This window comes from Copadichromis virginalis, linkage group LG17 (assembly GCF_057382275.1).
Source record: "Copadichromis virginalis isolate Kocher_CV1m ecotype Utaka linkage group LG17, C_Virginalis_male_GT1.1, whole genome shotgun sequence".
In the NCBI taxonomy this organism is placed as follows: domain Eukaryota; kingdom Metazoa; phylum Chordata; class Actinopteri; order Cichliformes; family Cichlidae; genus Copadichromis; species Copadichromis virginalis.
The window spans coordinates 19,183,617-19,209,461 of NC_140634.1; the positions used below are offsets into that span (position 1 = coordinate 19,183,617).

General features: G+C 42.6%; 1 protein-coding gene and 1 pseudogene across 1 annotated transcript; one reads left to right on the forward strand and one right to left on the reverse strand.

Annotated features, from left to right (window-relative positions):
• The first annotated feature begins 1,619 nt into the window (after positions 1-1,619).
• Positions 1,620-11,627, forward strand: LOC146689313 (uncharacterized; annotated as a pseudogene).
• A 2,831-nt stretch (positions 11,628-14,458) lies between these two features.
• LOC146689314 (uncharacterized) lies at positions 14,459-22,598 on the reverse strand. Its single transcript, XM_085437273.1, has 6 exons — positions 22,064-22,598; positions 21,207-21,375; positions 19,767-20,261; positions 19,125-19,192; positions 16,015-16,058; positions 14,459-15,097 (listed from the first exon to the last, which is right to left on the reverse strand). Exons 1-6 carry the CDS (start codon positions 22,262-22,264, stop codon positions 14,992-14,994), a joined length of 1,083 nt encoding a protein of 360 aa, XP_085293399.1. The 5' UTR covers positions 22,265-22,598; the 3' UTR covers positions 14,459-14,991.
• Positions 22,599-25,845: the final 3,247 nt, after the last annotated feature.

Below are 25,845 nucleotides of genomic sequence, written 5' to 3' on the forward strand. Positions count from 1 at the left end.
CTGCCAGACGGCAGCAGCTTAAACACCCGGTGTCCTGGGTGTGTGCAGTCCCGTAGGATGCTGCGTGCCCTCTTGAGACAGCGAGTGCTGTACAGGTCCTTCCTTTGTGTATCGGTTCTTGCATTGACGGAGTGAGCGATGTATGCTGGGTAATGGCACAGCTAGCGATTGGGTGAATTTATTGCACCGGTTTTATAAACTGTTCTACAATCCTTTTGATATTTGGAAATCTGTCGATCATTCTGCTACAGCTGTAAGATATCTTCTCCAACTCCTCTGAATACATGCAGTCATTTTACCGTCTGCTTTGGCTAATCACGCTCTTACGTATTAAATTAAATTAAATGCCTAATAAAAAAGCTGTTCTTTTTTATTAGGCAAAAAAACATTATGCAAAAACATTTTCGGCAAAAAAACATTATGCAAAAACATTTTCGGTGCTGTTAAGGAATTCACAGCGACTCACTTGTTTATTTTTGAGAAAGTTTATTTTTTTATCATATCAGATGAGCGGCAGTGACGTCAACGTACTCGATCGTTGTTCTTTTTTATTAGGCAAAAACATTTTCGGCAAAAAAGCAGTATGCAAAAACATTTTCGGTGCTGTTAAGGAATTCACAGCGACTCACTTGTTTATTTTTGAGAAAGTTTATTTTTTTATCATATCAGATGAGCGGCAGTGACGTCAACGTACTCGATCGTACCACAGGTAAGTGCGAATCTGAATCTGTAGATTTTTTAAAATTATTTTTCTTATTTAAAACCAAAAAGAAAAACCCGAAACAGTGAGCTCACAAAGCTGCTTTTAGCAGTTCCATGGGTTAAGATTAGCAATTTTGTGGAACAGCGAATGACTTAACATTTAATAGCATATATGTTACCACACCACATGTGCTGTAAGTTAGCTAAATTCATTTCTGTTAGCCAATCAAGTTAAGCTTATCATATATCATCATCCAGGGTACAGTGATAGAGAAGTGTGTGCTGACGTTTGCTGTTGTTGCCACTTTGTAAAGTTTGAGGGTTCTAATAAGGGTCAGTGTTGCCAGATTGGGTTGATGCTGAAATTGAAGATAGACGTTATCTATCAATCTAGCTCTCTCTTTATGGCTCTCTCTCTCATTCTGGCTCTCTCTCTCTCTCTCTCTCTCTCTCGATTTTAAACTTAATAACAGCATTACATAATCATTAAATAGCAGACCGATCATCTATGCTGCAAATGAAATACAAATGGACACTAAACAGGGTTTATCGTTACAATAGGGTTTAATGTATATATTTATTTATAAGGTGCTTCTGAATTCTGAATACTTTTTTTTTTCTAAACAGGTTCTTCATCAATCAGCCTATTATTGATTGATTCCTTCCTACATCTGCTTTTTGAAAAACTCCTAAAGGCACTTTTAAGAGCCACGTCAGTCTGTTTGTATCTGTTCTTACTGCTGTCCTTATTGGTCTGTCTCTCTGTTTCTGCCTCGCTCTGTTGGTCTCTGTCTTGTTTGATTATTCTGTTTGTGTGTGTGTGTGTGTGTGTGTGCGTGCGTGCGTGCGTGCGTGTTTGTTTGTTTGTGTGTTTGTTTGTGTGTTTGTTTGTTTGTTTGTTTGTTCTTCTTTCTGCCATGAGTGACTCCGAAATTCAAGATCCTTTAAGGATCCTAGATAATCTGACTGATCAGCAGGAACAAATTGATGAGCTCCAACACCTCGATGACATGCTTGGTGAGCTGAAGCAAGAGGTAGCTCCTGTACCTGTGAAGCCACCTGAACTAACAGTAAAATGGAAAAAAAGAGACAAAGATGGAAACCAACTCTATGCGAGGCCAAGATCAATCCGGAGTCAATTACATAAGGGTCAGTACTCTTTCATACAAGATAATTTGAAGATATAGATTGTATGGACACAAAACCATAAATTTAACGTATTAATTAATTTAAATATTTGTAAAGACAAACAGGAAAGTAATTTGTTTGTTTTGACACAAAAGGACATTAAATAAACCACAGAATTATCTCTTAAAACTGAATGATCCCCCCCTAGCAAGTATGGCATTCATTACGTTATGTTAGTCCAGTAACAAAATGTGGCTGACAGTTACCTCCTCACAAGGATTTTGGTAAAAGATATTGGTACTTGGCAGCACAGTGGCACATCAAAAAATGTCCTGATTTCAATTCCACTATCAGACCAGGGTCTTTGCGTGTAGAGTTTGCGTGTTCTTCCCTTGTTTCTCTGCTCGCAGGTTACCTGGTTTACTCCCACAGTCCTGAGATGTGGAGTTTGGCTAATTGGTGATTCTAAATTGTTTCTGTGTTATAAATGTGGATTTGATTTGTGTTTTTGATATACTGTTGATGTTTTATACAGCTGCCCACAGTCAGAAGACCAATTCTACCACTAATAACAGTCACTGTGAGGTGGCATTTGCCCCAGAGACTGTTGGTATGTACTCCACTGTGTCTTCACTAGATCAAAGCAGTATGTTCATGTGTTTGCAGCAATTGCTAGCATATTTATAGCCATCAAGCTTTACTCTCATAGCTACTCTGTCCATTACACTTTTATAATTTAATCAATTTTAATAGAAAATGTATTTGTTTTTTTTAACAGAGCGCTTTCTACAAGAACTCCAGAGCTCACTGAATGATTCTTCAGACGATCACCATGAAGCACCACCACCAAAAGCTCCTCTTTTGGCTTCCTTGAACTGGAGCACAAGAAAAACTCTTTTTTTCAGAGAGTTGGAGGGCCAAAAGACCCCATCTGGTAAATACCATGGCAGCTCAAGAAAGTGTGTCGGAACATATATGCCAACAATGTGGGAGCAATCCAGCTGTGCTTCGTTGTCGTGACTGTCTACCACGCCCCCTTTTTTGTGATAAATGTGATGTCATCACGCACACCAGATATGTCCTTCACAATAGACGTGCCATGACTGCCGGATTCTTCCAGCCATTGCCTCCAACAACTTACATTGTAAATAAGACCCTTTGCCATGATGGTAAGTTCTGTGACTAAACTTATTGTGTTTACTGTTTATACATTTCCCTTACGCTCTCTCTCTCTATCTCATTTTTTAAAAAAGTTGATGCTTCCTCAGCTCTCAACTACACTGTTAGCTTTGAGCTGTTAAGTTGTTTTTTTTTATTGTTTCAAGTAAGGCTCAGTTGGTCCTACCATATCTTAGTCACATTTCAACGTTTTACTTCATAGTTAATAAACTTATTTAAATCATATGTTACGCATACATGTTGACTTCTTTAGCACGACTTGTACCTGTGGAGAGCCCAGTCACAATCTGCGGCTGTCCACCAGAGTGTTTGAGGGTCAGACCAGGAAAGGTTGTTGCTGTGGTCACAATGAATGGTAAGAAGAACTTCATTTTGTCCTGACTGACAACCATCTGTAAATAATTCACCTAAAACTAAACCCTCACAAGCATTGTTGCAGTATATTCTGAGACAAAAAGAAGACCTAACCCAAAGATAATAAACTTTTACTCTGGAGTCATGAGTTTTTCACTTTTCTAGGACGTTACAATCTCAGCATGCCAGAGCTGAGGTGTGAGACGTGAAGCTTCTTGGACTGCTGGAGTAGATGACCTAAATCTAAGTGATTACTGGCCCGCTACCCTTCACTTTTCTACTTTGTACGCAACAGATGTCTTCTTCACATTTGAAGAAATGAAGATGGCATCACCCGGACTCTCCTGCAAAGCATTTTTAAAAATGCTTGATCAACGAACTCTCCACTTTGGCCGTGTGAGCATTTTAGTTTATGCATCCTTTACAGTATGGTTCTTCTGTGTTATTCAGGATTTAAAAGTCACTTGTAGCGTAGTTGTTTTCTGTTTATGTCTTTCATTTTAAACCAGACGGGAAAGATCTCTGCAGATGGCTTTAAGAAAAGTTTCTTTGAGTGGGAAGCCGTGAGATATGAATTAGACAAGATTTTAAAGGAGGATCCCTTCACATGTCATGCATGTGCCCCAGACATGCTTGCAATTTCAGTGGATGGAAACCGCAAGCATTACCGTTTCAAGAATGCAGCCAGGTACAGCAAAATATGTGTAATACCAACGTTTGTTTCAGACAATGTGACTATAAGGTGCACCAATTAACTTTGGACTTACTTTGTATGACACCATAAAGTATACTGTATTGCTATTTTGTTCAGATCTGAGGAACTGGGCATCTTTGAAGACGCCTTGATAGCAAAGGATGAAGATGTGGGAAGATTTGTGGACTACATACACAGCACATCCAGACATGTTGTCATGGTCCTGGGCCATGTGGGCCCAGTATTCTTAGTTCCTTGTATTTTTATATTTCGTTCCTTATTTAGGCCATGTTTTCTGAGTTGCCCTGTTGTGTTGTTCCCTAAGTGTTTTCCCTTCATGGCTTTTACCCCCTGTGTGCCCCTCTGTGTATCTATGAGCCCTCGTCTCCCTTTGTGGTTGTTTCATGTTTCCCCAGCCCGTTATGTCTGTGTTTTCCCCGTGCTCTCTCTCCTCCTGTCTGAACCTCTGTGCCTGTACATGTCATGTTCAGTTCACCCCGCCCTGTCTCGTTATGATTATCAGTGTCACCTGTGTTCCCCGTGTGTGCCCACTTTCCTCGTTTACCCTCTGTGTATTTCTGTCTGAGTCTCCCTCTGTTCGGCGTCGCGTTCTCCCTCATGCCATGTGTGGTTCTCCCCGTGTCTTCCGGTATATGTTACTTTAGCTTTTCCCAGTTTAGTGTAGTTTTGCATTGCTTTTGTATCATCGTTATTGTTTATCACCTGTCAGCAATAAAGCTGCATTTTGAGTTTATCCCCCGTGTCTGTGAGTTTGCAATTTGGGTCCTCATCCTGCCTGCCACACGGCCGAATCATGACAGAAGAACGCGACCACGATATGGACCCAGCTACTCCTGGCAGAGACGTAATCCAAGCGGTGGAGTCGTTATGCTACCAGTGGAGCCGAAGTTCTAGTGAGGAGGAGAGGGAGGAGTTACTTTCCTCGTTGGGGACAAGCGTCACGGTTTTTCCCTGGTTATGGGAGGCGCTACCCCCTCTGATCTCGGACTTCCTCCGCACCATCCTCCCAGCCTGCCCTCGGCAGCATCAGCGGTCCGGTGTGCGGACTGCGTCACCACAGCCCCGTGGCCGCGCAGCCTCCCCTCCGCCTGCTGTAAGCATACAAGTCGGCACGCTGAGGTTCGCCACGGCACCACACTCCTCTACGCTGGCGCCGTCCCTCTACTCGCCGGTTTCCACTTCGCTGTCGCAGCTCAGTCGTTCACCCTCACCGCCTCGACCGACCTACCCGTCTTCCGCTTCCTATCTGGCACGGATGTGGTCAGAAGACGAGGAGCCGGTCGCCACAGAAATCGAAGTTTCATCCACGACCACCTCAAAGAGGGAGCGGCGTTCGCGTCGCCGTCGCCCAGCGCTACGGCATGTTTCGCCCTCCAACGAGCCACACGAGGATGCGGGGGAGGTCATGGATTTCGACCTGGAGGAGCGGCAGCGTGCAGCATGCGATCAACTGGATGAAGAGCTCCGGTGGAAGCCGTGGCTAGCTCCTGACTATGAGGAGATCTTCCGGGGAACCCGCCTGGCTCTCGGGGGTCCCCTGAGCTTCCAGGAACTCTCATCTACCGCTCCATCAGCACCCAGTTCACCAGCCTCTGCGACGCCGCCCGGCGCGCATGAAGCGCCGTTGTCTGGTTCATCGGGAGCTGCAGTCAAGCAGAAACGGCGTTCGCGTCCCCGTCGCGCTGCGCGACAACCGGAGGTGAGTGAACGCACTCTCCCATCACCAGCCTTCGTTGAAGCCGTAGAAGAGGAACTAGATTCAAGTTTACAGATTCAAGGGTCACCATTAAAGGAGACACATAGTGTGGAGGCGGCGGACTCCAGTACTGTGACTGATGTGGTCAGTTCGCCTGGCTTCCATGAACAGGGAGTAAGACCCACACAGACTGTAAATCCCAGCACTGGAGAACCTCAGCCTGTGTTCTCGTCACCGCCACCGGAACGGGAGTTTGACGGTCCAGCCTCTGAGCCGACCGGGGAATCCCCTGTTCCGTGTTTTTCTTGCAGCGAAAACAATGACATTATTTCAGAGACAGCCAGTGCTAACTGTGAACTGAGTAATACAGCGCTAACCGGGCCGCCGCCCAGAGATTTTGCCCCGAAGACACCCGTAGACAGACCTAGTGATTTGGCAGGGACCTCTGGTATAATACTTAGAGGGAGGGAGACCTCCACAGACCTGAAAGCTAATTGTGTGACAAGAGGGGGGGAGGAATTTCCTCCGTTGTCCGTTGCTTCGCCTGGGGTTCCATCTAAAGCTGAGTTGCCTGTGGCTAACGCCTCCCTTCCTGAGTCTGCTCTGCTCACCTACGAGGTGCTTCATGTAGACACTTGTGCTTTCACAGCGAGTGAGGACTTTTTAGAGGAGGGTCATGTCGCAGAGCATATAAGAACGGAGGGTGAGACGAGGTGCGATCATGTTTTGCCTGCTGCTCCTGTGTCCAATGAACTTAAAAATAAGAATGCTGGTCATGACCTCATGTTGGGACTTAAAGGTGACAACAGGGATTCTAATCAGGGTAACACGAACTGTGAAATGTCCCCACCTAAATTCTGTTTTCCCCACAGTCGTGAGCAGGGTGTTTTTGGACTGTTTACCGCCATCCCTGCCGCCTCTACTCAGAGGATTGAGTCTGAGACCAGGGGATACAATTCCACTATTAATGACCATGTAGCGTCCCCTCACGGAGTTACTTTGACACAGTTCTCCGAGGTTTCTGTGAGCACATTATCGGGCAGGGTTTTGAGTCCCAAGGTTAATGTTAACACCAGCACACAGCCGGAAATGTCACCCGTCTCGGCTATGGTTGCTAGCACAGCATTATCCGTACCCATTTCACCATACACTCTACATAACACCCTTGAGTTACAGTCCACCTCTAGCGTGGTCCCAAGTCAATGTACCACTTACCGCTATCAGACTGGTCAATTCTCATCACCCAGATCCATATCTGAATATCTCATGTTCACCCAGGGACTTCCCCCTGGAGGTTTAAGTCATGTTTTTGTGGGTAATATAGTAATCCTTGTTTTCCCTGTGGCTGACCCTGCTTACCTGTGCCATAACGTTATGTCATTGATTGAGTCTGAAGGGCGGAATGTAGACACAGGGCTTTCTGTTTCTGAACCTATTATGTCAACTAACATGAGTCTTGCAGTGACTGGGCTGGTCTCTGCCTCAAGACATCTCACACCTGTTTGTTTCTGGACTGATACCTATAAGATGTCATGTGAACGCAGCCGGCCTATTGCCACGTCAGCTGGAGGGTCCGAGGGGCCCGTTCAGCCGCCCGTCTCCGCTGGAGGGTCCGAGGGGCCCGTTCAGCCGCCCGTCTCCGCTGGAGGGTCCGAGGGGCCCGTTCAGCCGCCCGTCTCCGCTGGAGGGTCCGAGGGGCCCGTTCAGCCTCCTGTCTCCGCTGGAGGGCCCGAGGAGCCCGTCCAGCCTCATGCCTCGTCAGCTGGAGGGTCCGAGGGGCCCGTTCAGCCTCCTGTCTCCGCTGGAGGGTCCGAGGGGCCCGTTCAGCCTCCTGTCTCCGCTGGAGGGTCCGAGGGGCCCGTTCAGCCTCACGCCGCATCAGCTGGAGGGCCCGAGGAGCCTGTCCAGCCGCCACCTGCGACCGCCTCGTCGTCGCCTGGTCCGGCTGCATCTGCCTGTGCTTCTGCTACGCCTGGGCCAGCCTCTGCCTGTGCTTCTGCTACGCCTGGGCCAGCCTCTGCCTGTGCTTCTGCTACGCCTGGTCCAGCCTCAGCCTCTGCAGCTCCGCCTGGTCCAGCCTCAGCCTCTGCAACCTCGTCTGGTCCGGCCTCCGAGTCTTCGTCCTCGTCTGGTCCGGCCTCCGAGTCTTCGTCCTCGTCTGGTCCGGCCTCCGAGTCTTCGTCCTCGTCTGGTCGAGCCTCAGCCTGTGCTTCGCCTGGTCGAGCTCCAGCCTGTGCTTCGCCTGGTCGAGCTCCAGCTTCTGCTATGCCTGGTCCTGTGCCCACCGGGCCTCGACCAGTGTACCCAACACTGGAGAGCCGCCGCTGCCTTCCGCGCGGCCGGCCCCCTGAACTGCTCCGTCGTCTCCTTCGTTGCCTTCTGCGCGGCCGGCCCCCTGAACTGCTCCGTCGTCTCCTTCGCTGCCGCCGCTGCCTTCCGCACGGCCGGCCTCCGGACCAGCTCTGTCACCTGTGCCACCTGCCTGGTCGGCCCCCCGACCGTGTGACCCGTGAACTCTTGTGCCTGTGGGCTCTGGGTCGGCCCCCTGAACTTTATTTGGACTATGGTCATGTGCTCCTGTGTTTTCTGTTGTTTGTTTTGTTTCCCGTTCTGGTCCCTCCGTCCTGGTCCCCCGCCTCCCGCCCTGGGTGGGTTGTTTTCCGTTTTTGTTTTGTTTTTCGGGTTTGGGCTGTCGGGAGCCAGCCCTTTAGGGGGGGGTGATGTCATGGTCCTGGGCCATGTGGGCCCAGTATTCTTAGTTCCTTGTATTTTTATATTTCGTTCCTTATTTAGGCCATGTTTTCTGAGTTGCCCTGTTGTGTTGTTCCCTAAGTGTTTTCCCTTCATGGCTTTTACCCCCTGTGTGCCCCTCTGTGTATCTATGAGCCCTCGTCTCCCTTTGTGGTTGTTTCATGTTTTCCCCAGCCCGTTATGTCTGTGTTTTCCCCGTGCTCTCTCTCCTCCTGTCTGAACCTCTGTGCCTGTACATGTCATGTTCAGTTCACCCCGCCCTGTCTCGTTATGATTATCAGTGTCACCTGTGTTCCCCGTGTGTGCCCACTTTCCTCGTTTACCCTCTGTGTATTTCTGTCTGAGTCTCCCTCTGTTCGGCGTCGCGTTCTCCCTCATGCCATGTGTGGTTCTCCCCGTGTCTTCCGGTATATGTTACTTTAGCTTTTCCCAGTTTAGTGTAGTTTTGCATTGCTTTTGTATCATCGTTATTGTTTATCACCTGTCAGCAATAAAGCTGCATTTTGAGTTTATCCCCCGTGTCTGTGAGTTTGCAATTTGGGTCCTCATCCTGCCTGCCACACGGCCGAATCATGACACATGTAAGATTGAACGCTCTAATTACATAGACATAATTATGTTAACCTTTAACACTCTGTTGAAGAGATTGTGAAAAGACATTGTCACCAGCTATTTAATGCATTTTAGGTCTCCGGACGAGGTGTTTGTGGAGGGGAGTGGTCAGCAGCCAGAGAGACCTCCCAAAGATCCAGCAGCAAGGTGGATGAGGAGGGACTGGAGCTTGCAGTGTGTAGGCATGGAGTGCTGCTCCGTGCTCTAAATATGTACAGGGACGAAATTTTTGCTTATCCCTTGTACCTGCAACAAAAGCTGGCCAATAGACATATCACTTTTTTTTTATGGATGTTACCTGCAAGTATTGGCCATATCTTGAAAGAGTAACAAAAAGCTGTCCAGAGCTCCAGCACCTTCTTAGCATGAAGCCATTTCTTTCAGTCTTTCATGCTAAAGCCCACGATTTCAAATGTGAGGTATGAAATTCTGACTTTAATGACTTTATCTGAACAATTGCACATCAACATTTTGTGTAATTTGTATTTTATCTGTGTGTGTGTATGTGCATCTGTGTGTGTGTGTGTGTGTGTGTGTGTTTTTTTCCAGGTGAAATGGAGTGGAGCATATCAAGATGGGGCTGGTTTGACTCTAGGGGAGGAGGTAGAGCAATGTAATGCCTTTTTGTCAAGGATTGCAGTTACCACAAAACATATGTCCAAAGCAGGTGAGAAGGCAAATCCTACACTAGTTAGATTTTAAGTGTGTAATTATGATGAAAGTGGTAACACTACGTTTTCTGTGTTTGCAGGATGGAGTGACATGCTAACTCTTATGGCCATGCGCTGGAATCAACAAAAGCTAGACCAGTTGGCCACCTCTCTGACCCATCGATATCAGAAGGTAATGATATTGTTACTTTATTTTTAGATGATTACTCCTCTGTGTTCTTATTATTTGGAGTAAACATGTGTTTAGTGTTTTTTGTTTGTTTTGTTTGTTTTTAATCTCAAATTGACAATGTAGGCCACAAAAGCTCTTCTAACCCAGCTTCAGAACCTGGAGTCCTTAAAAGTCCAATTAGCAGTGACTGACAGTCAACTGGATGAATGGGTCAGTGATGTAAAGGATTGGGCAGAAGGTGAGCAAAAACTGATTCAAAAATGTGATGCAATTGTACAATGACTTTATGTAAGTGTAGCTGTGTTATTTCTTCTAAGCAGCAACAACAAGCACAAGTGATATTGATCCCTTGGTGAGCAGAATCGAAGTGCTCGTAGCGAGCATAAAGAGACGATCCCAGCGTCTGTACAAAGACACCGATGGAAATAAAGCCTGTGCCAAGATTCGTCGCAAGATCAGAGAGGAGAAAGGAATCTTGACTTCTGCTGTGGAAAAATACAACAGAATGTTTCCAGACAAAGAAACTCTGTGCTTGGAAGAAATTCTGTCTGGTGACACAAGCTGGCCGTGGCAGCGGGCACACAGCGGTAGTTGTACAGATATGTTGTCTACTTTCAGCATATCTGACATATAATGAAACCCTAAGCTTCAGGTGTTGACCTAAAATCATTTATGACTTCAGACGTTCTTTGTGAATTGATTTATAACTTTGTTATAAATGCATTTCAGACTCTGTCAGCCTTACAACAAAGAGAAGGGCATTCGATATCATCATGGCAATAAGAAGGAAAAGAAGATTCTTGTTACAGAGATGGACCATCACTGGAAATCTCTTTCAAAATATGATGATATCCTGAAAGAGTTGTCCGGCCTGTTTTCCAGTGAGATATTTAAAAGTATGTATTTAAGTAATGCATACAAAACACTGACTGTTTCTTAAGGCATTAAAGCAGACTAAATTATATGTTCTATTTTTAAGGTTCGCATTGTGGCCTAAGTGAGGAGGGTTTGAGAGGTCTACAGAGCATCATCCTCAGAAAACGACAGAATGTGAAACAAAACAAGCTGCACGCAAGACAGTGTTACATGCAAGTTTTGTCAGGAGCAAAGAACATTAACCTTGATCATACTTCCGACGATGACTTTTACAGTGACTCTGAATTTTCTGATTAAAGTCGGTAATAAATATCTGTAATATATCAGTTTGTCCTCAAAGTTATATCAACTTCCTACCTTGCAGGTTTAATGCTGGGGGCCCCAATTTTTTCAAGTTGGCCATAGACCAGTCATTGACAGTGCATTCCCAAGACTTCATCACATCAATGCATATAGTTTTTTACAAAGACAGCTGGCACATTTTTATTTAATGTCATTCGTAGAGCTAAAAACTACCCTGTTACACTGTTTTTAAACATGCATTTTGGTAATACATAATAGTACACTGTTATGTATCAGAGGGAGATTTTGTACTTTTTACATTTTTGTCATGTTAAGTTACTGTAATATATTTTTGGCTCACAGAATTTACAAGACATATTGAAATGTGATTGATAGAACTTTGTAAGCAAATTTCAAGTATGCTTGTCACAGGTGAGAGTTTTCATTCTTGAGTATTTTGATGTACATGTTAAGGATATTTTCATGGTATGTATCATTCATATCAACAGTATCAATAATGTTTGAGTGCATTACTAGTACTTGTGCTTATTTTAAAAATAATCATACTACAGTACAGTAGGCAGTTCAGCTGATTCTGTCACAACAACCCTGATCCACAAATTAACTTTTGGATATATAACTTTTTTGTTTAGTTCCAGTTGTACAGCGATGTGCTCAACCATATTTTTTTTTTAAATTTAGAGTATTAATTGATCCAGTGGTTACTAAGCCTACAGTGTCTTAGGGTGGACCAACATCATTGTCATTTTACCCCCACCAAATTTCCTTAAGTTGTCTGTATCACTGTAGTTTATTTGTTTTTATATTACCAATGACCACAATCAAATAAAGTTGAAAAATAACTGTCAGTTTGATGTTTTCATGCAGTTTCAATGGATCATTTTGTCACCACAGTTAAAATTTAGCAACATTTATATTTCCATGACAAAGACATAAAACACATTTCTGTTTAATATAGTTATGACTGTAGACTTGATATGTAAAAACTGAAAATGACTGTTAGAGTTTGTATTGTTGATTGTCATTTATGCTTAGAAATATTTAACCATAGATGCTTAGAGGTGTATAATCAATTGTGTAGTGATAGGTTGTGTGATCTTTAACAGGCTACAGAGGCTTGGTGTGCATTCCACACTAGAATGCACACCTACATCCTGGGAGCATGGGAAAGTTCGTACCTTGCTTAATTGTTTTATGGTAGGATTAACGTAGCTACGTCTGTTCTAGTCTAAGTGCTTTTGTGTATAAATGAACTGCTGGACTTCCTTACTGTGTTATCTAGGATGAACCATCTAGGGTGAGGGGGAGGCTACCCTCTTCCTGACCAAGGATGTTTGACCCTTTGATCAGCAGTCCACACACACACACACACACACACACACACACAGGCAAGGTACTCTTTGTGTGTATGTAGACGTCATATGTTAATGAACCTATGCATATTCATGTAACCTCAATAAAAGGGCAGTGGTACGGGAGAACGGACGAGAGCAACTGGGGTCAAGTGAAGGAACGGCACTCTGTCCGGTCTCTCCCGTGCACGAGTAACATGAAGAACTTTGCCTACTTGTGTCTTGCTTTGCAGTGTAATTATATTGTCTTCAACGTTCCAGCGGATGGGTTCAAGCTACAAACCTATCAATGACTGCCAATCATGTAAGTAATTTGTGAAAAAGAACGTAGAAATCTATTTCACAAACAAAAACAATTTCTTATTATGCAACCCTTTCAATACTATAGCCCACACCAGATCAAATTTAGGTATTTGTGACACATACAGCACATACATTTATTCCACAAAAGGAATAGATGGATGGCCACTATGGAGAAAGGCAGTCCTGAAACTTCATCAGGAGGACAAATCGTTGTGTGCATCAACTTCACAGTGTCTTTTGGTCTTTTATCAAAAGATATTTGCCATTTTTTAGTTTCTTTTAAAGTTCTTGGTTAGGTTTAGGGATTAAAAACCAAATCCAGATTATAATATAAAAATATTGTGACACATCATCTGTAGTGGGCCTTGGATTCATTGGGTGTTTTGGCCCTTACCAGTAGACACCCTCATAAATGGAGGCCCTGCCAGGGTTGATCAGGCCCCGGGGTGTGTCACTGGTTGATGTGAAATTGCTATTTCTCTTCTACTTTTTCCTATTTAGTTTTCTACAATTTATTTTCTTCTATCACTTCACTGCAAAACGATAAGTACTATTTAGGTCTTTAGTGCTTAAAGAGCCTCACTTCTTAAAGAGATAGAAAAGGTGAAAGAGAAAAGAGATAACATAGGAGAAAGGAGAGCCGGAACTGGGGCATGTGATCTGGCATCCCATACCTCCGCGCCCAGATCGGGCTGTACCCTCTACATCTCCACTGCCTCCCACAAACAGGAAAAAGAGCTGAGGGTAGAAGCAAAACGTTTTTTCATTCCTGCCTTATGTTTCACTACCATGAGGTTAACTGCACAGCCCCAGGAGCCCTGAAACAGCTGTATCAGTCAACAAGGCTTCAGGTCTATCACAGTACAAATTATAGTGTTATGTTTTCTACCCTTTTGATGCCCCCTGCTTAGGTAGCTCCACCACAGTTTGATCAATTCTGGGCATGTGTGTTGCGGATAGCTGACTGCCCAAGTGATCTCAGCCCTCTTTAACCACAGCCAGTGATTGGCCCACTCAGCAGTGTTAGCTAATTTTCTTATAACCTGCAGCAGCACCTGTCCTCTGGCTCCAATCTCTTTAAGCAGTTTTGCTATTGTACTGGCCCCTAACCCTAAATAGTAGTTCAGGTCGTATCTCTCTACAGAAACAGCTTAATTCTCTTTCTCCTATGACGGCCAATATTTGTTAGTAATATTCTAAAGCCAAAAACGACATAGTCCCAATATACAGGGTTAAGTGCTGTTAGAGCTCAGAGGGTTGACTTAAACCTCTAATAATCAATGTAGTTAAAATACTCAAAAGAATGTTGTCAGTGGTAATGGGACAAAGCCACATTCAATGTTGATTTTAATTTGAAAATATGTGTACATAATCTAACATGCTTATTATTTGTGGGGACATCACACTTGAAATGATTACTGGTAGTGCAATTTGACATTTTCTGTGTTCTATGTATACATTATATGTGCAAAGCAGAAAAAATAATATTTGCATAGAGAATGAAGTTATATAACAGTGTAGGTGGATCAAGGCCAAGTCAATGTTGAGCATCTAAGAAAATTATGAAAGTTGATACTACTAGTAATGGAAACTTTCAGTCTCAACATCAAACAGTACTACAAGTTCTCATATCTCAATAGACCTTTGATTTTTTATTTTACTTTTCATTGACAGTACTCAGTACAATTTCACCAGCCTTCATACTTTAAACTAAACAGAACACCTGTTTACAATAACAACTTCATATGAGAAACAAAGGGAAACAGACTGATGGGTTTTATGGATTGAGTTGCTAGCTGTGGGTCATATTCACCGTAACAATTATAACAGCCTACACTCACTTTTTAAAGAATGTAGCAAATATAAATGCTGTACAAAAACATTCAAGTTAAGAACACAGAACTACTATTGTAGTTAACAACATAATATAAAGTCTTTTTTTACGTAACACAATGCATTTTAACAAGTATAAATATTTGTCTAACATTTCTAAACAATCAAACTGCTGAAAATGAACATATCCAGTCTGTGAACAGAGAAGATCAATGTGACATCTGGATGTATGGACCTTTGGTTCCACATATTTCTGAAAGTGTTCCTTGTAGACAGTACACAACTTCAGTTTTCAGACATTATATCTTACTTGTTTGTAACATAGAAAAACAAACATCACAACATCATAAAAAGACTTCCTCAGTGGCTGAAGGAGGTGGCACATCTGGCATGGCAAAGTGGTGTTGAAATTCACTGGCTGGCTCCCACGTGTCATCCCAGATTTTCCCACTGGAAAATATAATTATTGAAAGAAACAACACCAAAAACATTAATATCGTGTTGGGGATTACTTCGTGCTTTTTATGTTTAACACCAGAGGTGGAACATGATAAAGACATTTCCTTAAGTACTGTACCAAAATGCAAATTGTCATTTTTATGGATATTTTCAACTTCTGCTACACTATTTGTAATTTAGATGGATTACAAACAAAACACTACTGTACAGTTACACTCGACACATATGAAAGACTTAGTTATTGTTTTTCAGTTGAACAGTTCATAATATCCTTTCTGTGAAGTGAAAATAAAAATTGTTCAAATGTGATAATTAGTTTCTTTTGGATTATTATAAAGGCTGTTGTTTACTCTTTAATTTGTAGAGATTCATTGCTGTCACACAATTGTAATGCTAGAAATACAGTATGCAAAACAACTGAAAGCTTTCACAGTGTGATATTAGTACTTCTTTGGAAAGTTCAGAATCTGAATACTCCCTCCACTGCTTAGGCAATTTATCCTTTGGCACACATAAATCTGTGTAAGACATGGACAAATTCTCTCCACTTTGTCAAAATCCTGATAGCTTTTATATATTTCTTACAATTAATGTGAGTGCTCTTATGGCCCCAGCACAGTCCAGCTGGAATTATTCCCAGTACTTTTGCATCTAAGTGAGACACTACGTGTGTTTTCTGAACAGTTTCAAATATATTTCTTATTAAATTTGTTATTTTATGATTCGACAAAGATGGCAAAAAACTTTGCAATAATCCTTAATTGATTAAATAATTGAGATAGGATAAGAAAAAAAGCGAGAAGTAAGACGTGACAAAACACCTGGTTTTCCATTTTCATTTGTGCTCCAAAAAGGTAATAGATGGAAACAGAACATTCTCAGAGAATGAAATATCAAGAGCTTCTTACCAAACAGAGCAAGGCAACCAACGCACTTTTACTTCTGTGTTCCCCTAGACAGAAGGAATCAGAGAGGCAATCGTTAAATAACATGGTTAATGGATAGGTGTCTTCATAAAGCTTGTGTGTAATCCAGTGTGCACACCTGAGACACACACAGACCCATGTAAACACACTTTGATAGATGTGTAGGTATGTGTATGTAAGGCATTTCTGTTTATAAAAAAAATAATAATAGGATTTTGAAAAGCATGTATCCAATTGTGGCATTCACAAAAAATTATTTTGATCACAGGTTTAGTTAACTGCGTCTATCTGTTTTTGACTCTGGCTATGTTCTTTTCTTCGGAAAGTTTGACGTACTTGATACATCATACACTGACATAATCAATATCATCCCATTATGAATTGTTTGAATTGTGTCCATTTAAACACTTCAAACTACACATGCAGGACACTGACAATCGTGTCGCATTGGACAGTTACACCTCCACTGTCTTGGACTACATCTGTTTCTGTGTGGACAATGTAACAACTTGGAAACGATTCCGTGTGTTCCCTAATAATCCACCCTGGATGACACACGGAGTTCAACAACTTATTCGAACAAGGAACAACGCTTTCAAATCCGGGGACCAGGAGGCATACAGTGCTGCCAGGGCCAACCTGAGAAGAGGCATCAAGACTGCCAAGCAGCAGCACAGGAGGCGTATTGAGGCCAGGTTTGAGAACAACACAAACCCAAGGCAGGTCTGGGAGGGCATCAGGGCTATCACGGACTACAAAAGAAGAACACCATCACCCTCAGCCGACAGTTCTACTCTGGCTGAGGATCTAAATCTCTTTTATGCCCGTTTTGACAGGGAGAACACCGACCCTGTCCTGTCCCCTCTCCCCTCAACCGACCCTGCTCCGGTCCTGAGCACTCATGAGCTGAGGCGTGTGTTCCGGAGCATTAACACCAGGAAGGCGGCCGGGCCGGATGGAGTGCTGGGCCGGGTGCTAAAAGACTGTGCTGCGGACCTGGCGGACGTCTTCACCTCTATATATAACACCTCGTTGTCCTGTTCACTGGTACCATCCTGTTTCAAAGCAGCAACCATCGTTCCCATCCCAAAACAGTCAAATGTCACATGTCTGAACGATTTCAGACCTGTGGCACTCACCCCCATTCCCGCCAAATGCCTGGAGAGACTGGTCATTAAACACATCAGAGCTGCTTTTCCACCATCCCTGGACTCGCACCAGTTTGCATACAGGGAGAACCGGTCAACCGAGGATGCGATCGCCACAGTGCTGCACACATTACTGAAGCACTTGGAACACAGGAACACCTATGCACGGCTCCTCTTTGTAGACTACAGCTCGGCTTTTAATACCATCCGGCCATACAAACTCCGTCCCAAACTCCACCAACTGGGACTTAACTCTTCTCTGTGCAACTGGATTGTGGACTTCCTCACTAACCGTAGACAGAGTGTCAGAGTGGGTAAGAACACCTCTTCCACCCTTGTGGTCAACACCGGTGCCCCTCAGGGGTGTGTTCTGAGCCCTCTGCTATACACTCTCTTCACCCATGACTGTATTTCCTCCTGCGCGTCCAATCTCATTGTTAAGTTTGCAGATGACACTACAGTGCTCGGACTTATATCCAACAATGATGAGACAAACTATAGGACAGAGGTGCAACAACTAGAGTCATGGTGCCACGACAATAACTTGGTCTTAAACACCAAAAAGACCAAGGAGATCATTGTAGATTTCCGGAAGAGGGGTCATAACAACCATCTGCCTCTCTTCATTGGCAGTGAGGCGGTGGAGAGGGTGAGCAGTTTTAAATTCTTGGGGGTAACTGTGACCGAGGACCTGTCCTGGGGCAACCATATCACCTCAGTTGTACGGAAGGCCCAACAGCGCCTCTACTACCTGAGGAGACTGCGGAGCGCACACATTCCCAGATCTCTGATGTTGAACTTCTACAACTGTGCCATCAGCAGCGTTCTGACGTATGGATTTCTAGTGTGGTTCCCCAGCTGCACCAAGGCCGATCAGCAAGCACTCCAGCGGGTGGTGAAAGAAGCTGGCAGAATTATTGGAACAAGTCTGCCAGAGATCAGTAATATCTTCCCCACTCGCTGTCTGAGGAGGGTGCACAGTATCCTGCGGGACCAACATCACCCTGCGCGCCACCTTTTCCATCTGCTGCCCTCAGGGAGAAGGTACAGGTCTATACAGGCCAGAACATCCAGACTGGCCAACAGCCTGTATCCACAGGCTGTGAGGCTCCTGAACTCTCTGCCCCCCTCTCACGGACAATAACCATATCCAACTTCTTAATAGCAATGAACTGGTCTGCATTGGTGCATCATATCTTTATTCTCTTCCCCCTCCTGCCCCCCCCCCTCTTTCTTAAATAGATAACTATCATATCTGATATCATATCTCACAGTACAATAATATTGAATGGGTTGCATTGTTGTATTTTGTCATGTTTCTCAGGTCTTTGTCTGAATTTCTACGAACATTATTGCTAAGGATTGTCTTATTGCATTGGAGTCACACTGGGTTAAATATGTACACTTGGGTTTTAAGGGGTATTTATTATTTTCTTCTTTTTTTTGGGTTGTATGGAAGCCCCAAACGCAATTTCATTGTTCTTGACAATGACAATAAATAAATAAATACTAAATACTAAATAGATTATCTACTATTTATAGTGAGACAGGGCTGGTCAGCATATATCAGGATCTATAAATTGTGCTTTCTATGATCCTGATTCAACAAGAACAACTGAGGATATAGGCTTACACAGAAAAAAATATGATCCTTCCTCATATACAGTCATTTGTATGTTAGCCATGTAGGTTTTTGTAGCAAGATGTAGCAGTATTCAATGTCTGTGATTAATTTTGCAGAATTGTTTAAGAACAAACACATGAAATACAATACAATCTTTTAATGTAATTCCATTAATCATTTCCCTTCACTAATCTCAAAAGTACATTTGAATTTACCCATGTAGCACAGTTCATGGCTGTAGTGCATGGATGAAAACAACTTGAGATAGGCTTACTGTAAAAAGTCTACTGAAAAGCAAATTAAAACATTTTAAGTATTACCTCATTTATCCTGCTCTCAGTGACTTCTTCAAACTGGAACACCTTCTGCCTACTACATCTTCGACAGCCTAAGAAATGAAAAATTACATTTAAAAAAAACATAAGACTCTGTATACACAAGAAATCAAATATGAGTTTTCACTCAACAAGTGAAAATCTGTAATATCCTCCTGATTGCCATACTCCATTTGTCCTCTGGGGTCAAAAAGTGAACCCACCTCAGTTGAGTTTTTTTTTTTTAAAGTACATACCATAAATTGTGAATCAATTCTGTGTAAAAACTTAGTTTCACTTAGGACCAACAAATTAACAAAAAAATTCACCCTTCATTTTGCAATTGAGTGCCACCAGACCTTGTTTATATAAATGCATACACTATTTGTTGAGAGAAACTAAAATGTTCTCTAAAAGTGCGTTTTAGTTTTCTCAATCCAATCAAGTTGAATTACAAAGTCCTCTTAACTAAAGTAAGGGATTGACCATATTTAATTATAGTCTTTTTATAGTGTACACCAAAATGCAGCTAAATAACTAGTGAATAATACTTTGCAATGGTTTGTTAGTTCTCTAGGACAACATATGTATCATTTTTGGGTAAGAAACTTAAAAATCTCAAGACATAACATGCAAAGCAATACTTACTCTTTCTCTTCTTATTTTCATGTTGGCCACCCTCACTTAAGGACTGGGAGATCGCGTGGCTAGCAGGTGGATGAAGAGACTGCAGAGATGGCTGGTCTGCGGGTTTAAAAGGTGGTGGAGAGGTGGGAGAGGTTGTTTGTGAGGTGCTTCTGTCTCTCTTCTTTTTTTGGAAAGACTGGGAGCATGGAACAGAAGAAGGAGATAAAGGAACAAGATTGAGAACAAAAACAGTCTCTGTCTGCTCGTCTGACAGGCTCTTTGGGTGCTCCTCGAGGAGCCTAGAAGATTGATGTTCCTGGGTGGTCATCTCAGGCTGCTCCTTGGCGAGGCTCTCTGCTTGCTTGTTGATCAGGGTCTCTGCCTGTTCTTCACTGGGGATCTCTGCGTGTTCTTTGATGTGGGTCTGTTTGTCGGCACAATGCTCCTTGGTGGCATTCTTGGACTGCACAAGCTGCTGTTCTGTGGGGGTATTGGGGTGCACTGGTGTGGAGGTTCCTATAAAACATATTTACTTTCATAAAAATATTTTTCAAAAAAGGCCTTATATTTAGCAGGAACTACACTTTGGCTACGTTCACACTGCAGGCGAAAGCGCAGCAAATCCGATTTTTTTGACCCTCTGCGACCCATATCCGATCATGGTCTGACAGTGTGAATGGCACAAATCCGATATTTTCAAATCCAATTTGGGTCACGTTCGTATGTGTTACTGAATCCGATACATAGCTGATATTTTAGAAAGCGACTGCTGTTTGAACGGTCCTTTCACATTAAATCGATCTTCCACGTCACTGACACAAGACAGACGCCAATTATCAGCGCCAGAGAAGCACCACAGAAGACATCATGAACGCTTCCTGGCCATCCAGCTAAACTGTTGGGAAGACAACGTTGGAGAAACGTGAACATTTTATTTGCAGATTCTGACAGAAGTCTGAAACTACCCTTTGAAGCACCGCTCCTCTCTAAAACAGCAATAAGGATCATTATTAGGCCATATGTAAATAACAAAATAACTTAAAGCAAAATTGGGAAACATAAAGTCTCAAACAAGTCTTTATAATAAGGGCCATCAGTCAAAAAATACTGTTTGGTCTGGGTCTAAACAGAGCGCAATGTGTGTGACGTCTTCTTTTGCGCATGCGGCCGCTTTGGGCGTTCACACTAGAGCGCGTTTGCTGTCACATTTTATTTGTAGTGTGAACGAGCAGACAAAAAAATCTGAATTGAGCATTAAGACCTGCAGTGTGAACGAAGCCTTTGATAACATATCCTTCAATGGTTATTTAATGACCTTAAAATATACTTACACAATTTGCTTAAAGATTAATGAAGTATTCTGATTGTGAAAGCAAGTTGAGACGACTTGTTGTGAAAAGTTGCTATATAAATTAGCATTAATTAACTGGACTGAAAGTATACAACAGACTTCACTCTTACCCTTAGACAGTATAAATTCATAAGCCCTCTGCATCTTCTCCAGGAAATTTCTTGTAGTAGAAGTGGGGTCCAAATGGGTAATAACATCTGCTACCCACTTATGTGAATTCTTGTCTTTTTTGCCAATGAATAAAATGGGCTTGTAGCCTATAGACTCAAGTTTCTGCACCTGAAATTAATAAAAAAAATAGTTGGCACAAATTAGTCAAACACAGCCTGTTGTTAAATGGTAAACGAAATGACTCTTATATAGCGTTTTCTCGTGGAGCACTAAAAGTGCTTTATACAACATGCAATATTAACCCATATTCACACCAGCTTCTTAGCAGTTTCCATTTAAGCATTCACACACAGCGATCGTGGCTCAAGAGTTGGCAGTTCGTTTTGTAATCGGAAGGTTGCCGGTTCGAGCCCCGGCTTGGACAGTCTCGGTCGTTGTGTCCTTGGGCAAGACACTTCACCCGTTGCCTACTGGTGGTGGTCAGAGGGCCCGGTGGCGCCAGTGTCTGGCAGCCTCGCCTCTGTCAGTGCGCCCCAGGGTGGCTGTGGCTACAATGTAGCTGCCATCACCAGTGTGTGAATGAGTGGATGACTGAATGTAGTGTAAAGTGCTTTGGGTTCCTTAGGGACTAAGTAAAGCGCTATACAAATACAGGCCATTTACACATTCATACTGATATGAATACATACAGCCACCACTGATGTATTACAGTAAAGTAATTGTTTGTCTTTAGCAAAATGTAGATAAAATATTGTTGCATGTTCTCAAAAGCACATATGATGAGCTGTGTTAATGTGCCAGCAACATCTTATAACAACTTAATGATAATATATGAAACAAAAAAATTTTTACTTACTGCAATACGGGCAGAATCAATTATCCGGCAAACATTTCTGTTTTTCAAGACAACTTCTGCCCACTGGCTATCCAATGATTCTACTTTTTCTTTTAGCTTCTTTTTGCTGGACAGACTTCCGAAGCAGACATAGCAGGTTCTTCTGCTTGCCTGATTGGGAGTCTGGCAAAATGTACAGGGCCTGAATTTGGGGCGTGTCATGTTGAAACAAAGAATAATTACAGACAGAAAAGGCAGCAGACAGACAAAAGGCAAATTATAGGTTAACCAGCACACTGACAACAAGAAAAAAGCTGAAGAGTTAAAGAGACAGAAATGCGGATAGAAACAGAGAGACAGACCAATAAGGACAGCAGTAAGAACAGATACAAACAGACTGACGTGGCTCTTAAAAGTGCCTTTAGGAGTTTTTCAAAAAGCAGATGTAGGAAGGAATCAATCAATAATAGGCTGATTGATGAAGAACCTGTTTAGAAAAAAAAAAGTATTCAGAATTCAGAAGCACCTTATAAATAAATATATACATTAAACCCTATTGTAACCATTTAGATAAACCCTGTTTAGTGTCCATTTGTATTTCATTTGCAGCATAGATGATCGGTCTGCTATTTAATGATTATGTAATGCTGTTATTAAGTTTAAAATCGAGAGAGAGAGAGAGACAGAGAGAGAGAGAGAGAGAGAGAGAGAGAGCCAGAATGAGAGAGAGAGCCATAAAGAGAGAGCTAGATTGATAGATAACGTCTATCTTCAATTTCAGCATCAACCCAATCTGGCAACACTGACCCTTATTAGAACCCTCAAACTTTACAAAGTGGCAACAACAGCAAACGTCAGCACACACTTCTCTATCACTGTACCCTGGATGATGATATATGATAAGCTTAACTTGATTGGCTAACAGAAATGAATTTAGCTAACTTACAGCACATGTGGTGTGGTAACATATATGCTATTAAATGTTAAGTCATTCGCTGTTCCACGAAATTGCTAATCTTAACCCATGGAACTGCTAAAAGCAGCTTTGTGAGCTCACTGTTTCGGGTTTTTCTTTTTGGTTTTAAATAAGAAAAATAATTTTAAAAAATCTACAGATTCAGATTCGCACTTACCTGTGGTACGATCGAGTACGTTGACGTCACTGCCGCTCATCTGATATGATAAAAAAATAAACTTTCTCAAAAATAAACAAGTGAGTCGCTGTGAATTCCTTAACAGCACTGAAAATGTTTTTGCATAATGTTTTTTTGCCGAAAATGTTTTTGCCTAATAAAAAAGAACAGCTTTTTTATTAGGCATTTAATTTAATTTAATACGTAAGAGCGTGATTAGCCAAAGCAGACGGTAAAATGACTGCATGTATTCAGAGGAGTTGGAGAAGATATCTTACAGCTGTAGCAGAATGATCGACAGATTTCCAAATATCAAAAGGATTGTAGAACAGTTTATAAAACCGGTGCAATAAATTCACCCAATCGCTAGCTGTGCCATTACCCAGCATACATCGCTCACTCCGTCAATGCAAGAACCGATACACAAATAACAGCCTGTAATTAGTTTTATCTGCAGTACTTTTCTCTCAGATAGTTGCCTGCATTATATAATTTATTGTGTTCAGTATAGGTCGTTACAATGTGATTTGGAAAATGTCTAAATATACCGACAAAATCTCTTCAATCGGAGGACCCTTCACGTCAATTCCCGACGCCAGAGGGGTACCCTGCGCGTCCATATGTGCAGCAGAGGGGACCTGACCATGCGTCACACGTTTGACGAGTTGGGAGTGAGAACGTGTTGGCTGCTTAGAGACTTGCATGACAGCAGATCAATTGATTCCGACTTTTATAATGTTTTTTTCTTTTGTGTGCTTCATTGTGTGATTGCGTTCTCAAAGACAAGTATTTGTGTTAGGGTGCGCACTCCTGCTGGCATGGCCTCCACTGACCACACTGTCAGTTTGTTGTTTTCACCAGACAGACCAACAAGAAAACATTCTTATTTCTTCAGAAAGGAGGTGGTAAAATCTCTCTGTCTGTGTGTGTGTGTGTGTGTGTGTGTGTGTCAGCAGTGGGTAATCGGCTCAGTACAGAGCTCAGAGACCTGTCCTAGGGGATTGTGGGTATTTTCATGTGTCAATTCACATCAGGTTCAACATGAGAGAGTTCAGCAACAACTACACACACTGACACATGTGCACACACACAAATCTTTTTTCTCAATACCTGACACACACGGCCATATGGCCATTTTTTTTTACGTTTGTATGTGTGTGTGTGTGTGTGTGTGTGTGTGTGTGTGTGTATTTCTCTCTCCAGGTGTATTAATCATCCAGGAATAGACTCAGCAGTCTGTCAAAAACCTGTGAAAGCCAACACACACACACACACACACACACTGACTCTTGACTGTTCAAGCGTGTGCTGCTGAGCTGTCAGTCATGCAGAGGTCCAGTTAACACAACGGCCACCCACACAGTCCACATAAGTGATTCATGACAGTTACATAAACATGACTAAAGGATAGTCCACATTAGTTTCTACTACACGTTGTTTTTTTGAAACTGTGTGTTGAAGGTTTACTCTAGGTTTACTCTAACCTGACCAGATGAAAGAAACCTTAATTTTTGTACCCAGACAACACAGGCGTCATTTTCACAGTGAAGTTTGAAAGCTGAATAGTAACTTTATTTAATAAGTCACAGGGGAGACTTGACTGGTTAGTGCAGCCTGTTTCACTGTGGGCCAGCAAATGTTAACCAATGATGTGGTAAAGAAATAATCATAAATATGCTTCTTGTGAGCCTGATGACAGCACTTTGACTTCTGTTTTTCTATGGCTACTGATTTCTTCCCTTGTGGCCAGTACACAGCTATCAGCCACAGTTTAAAATCACTGGCAGGTGAAATCAATAACATTGATTGACTCATTCCAGTGATACCTGTCAGGGGGTTGGGAAACATTAGCAAGGAAGTGAGAAGTCACTTCTTATGTTTATGTGCTGAGGAAGAAAAAAAGCTGAACCTAAAGATCTGAGCAATATCAGCCAAATCGCGATGGTTACACATTTGGGTCAGAGTTTGTGGAGAGTTCTCAGTATGTCAATGATCCAAACAAATAAAAAATAATTTAAAGAAGGTGCCCTGATCTGAAGGATCATGTTTGCTTTTCCATCGTGTGGCTAGCTGAGTGCTTCATTTACAGAACATCAGGATAAAATACAGAAAGAAGGTTCCTGACATTTCTTTGGATGTTACTTTAACTCATAGCAAATACCTAAACTTTGCTGAAGTCACTATAAAAGCGCTTAATGGCAGCTATATTGTGTTTTTGCATAAATTGCAAATACACATTAACTTATCTACATTTTGCTTATGTGACAATCAAGATGACAATGTAGGATCGAGTGAATACGGGTTGAGTCAGACGACCTTATTCAGGCCTAGGGACTGATCAACGACAAACTACTGAGTCATGAGGGAGAAATGAGTTGCTGAAGGTTGCTGGCAATCACAGGAAAATTGATAGCTATGGCTCCAGTCACAGAGGCCTGCTGATCAGTCACTGACCCCGAGTTTGCCAGCAGATTTCTGTTTTTGGTGTTTAAATAGAAGTTATAGACCACACCAAACTGTGAAAAGTGTGATGCTTCTCGAAATGGAGAAGATTCACCTTAAAATTTAAAATGGCACATCTCGAAACATCCTGGCTGCAGCAATGAGGCACAACTCTGAAAGGATGACCGCTGAGCACGTTAACATATCTGGAGACAAACATGGAAAAAA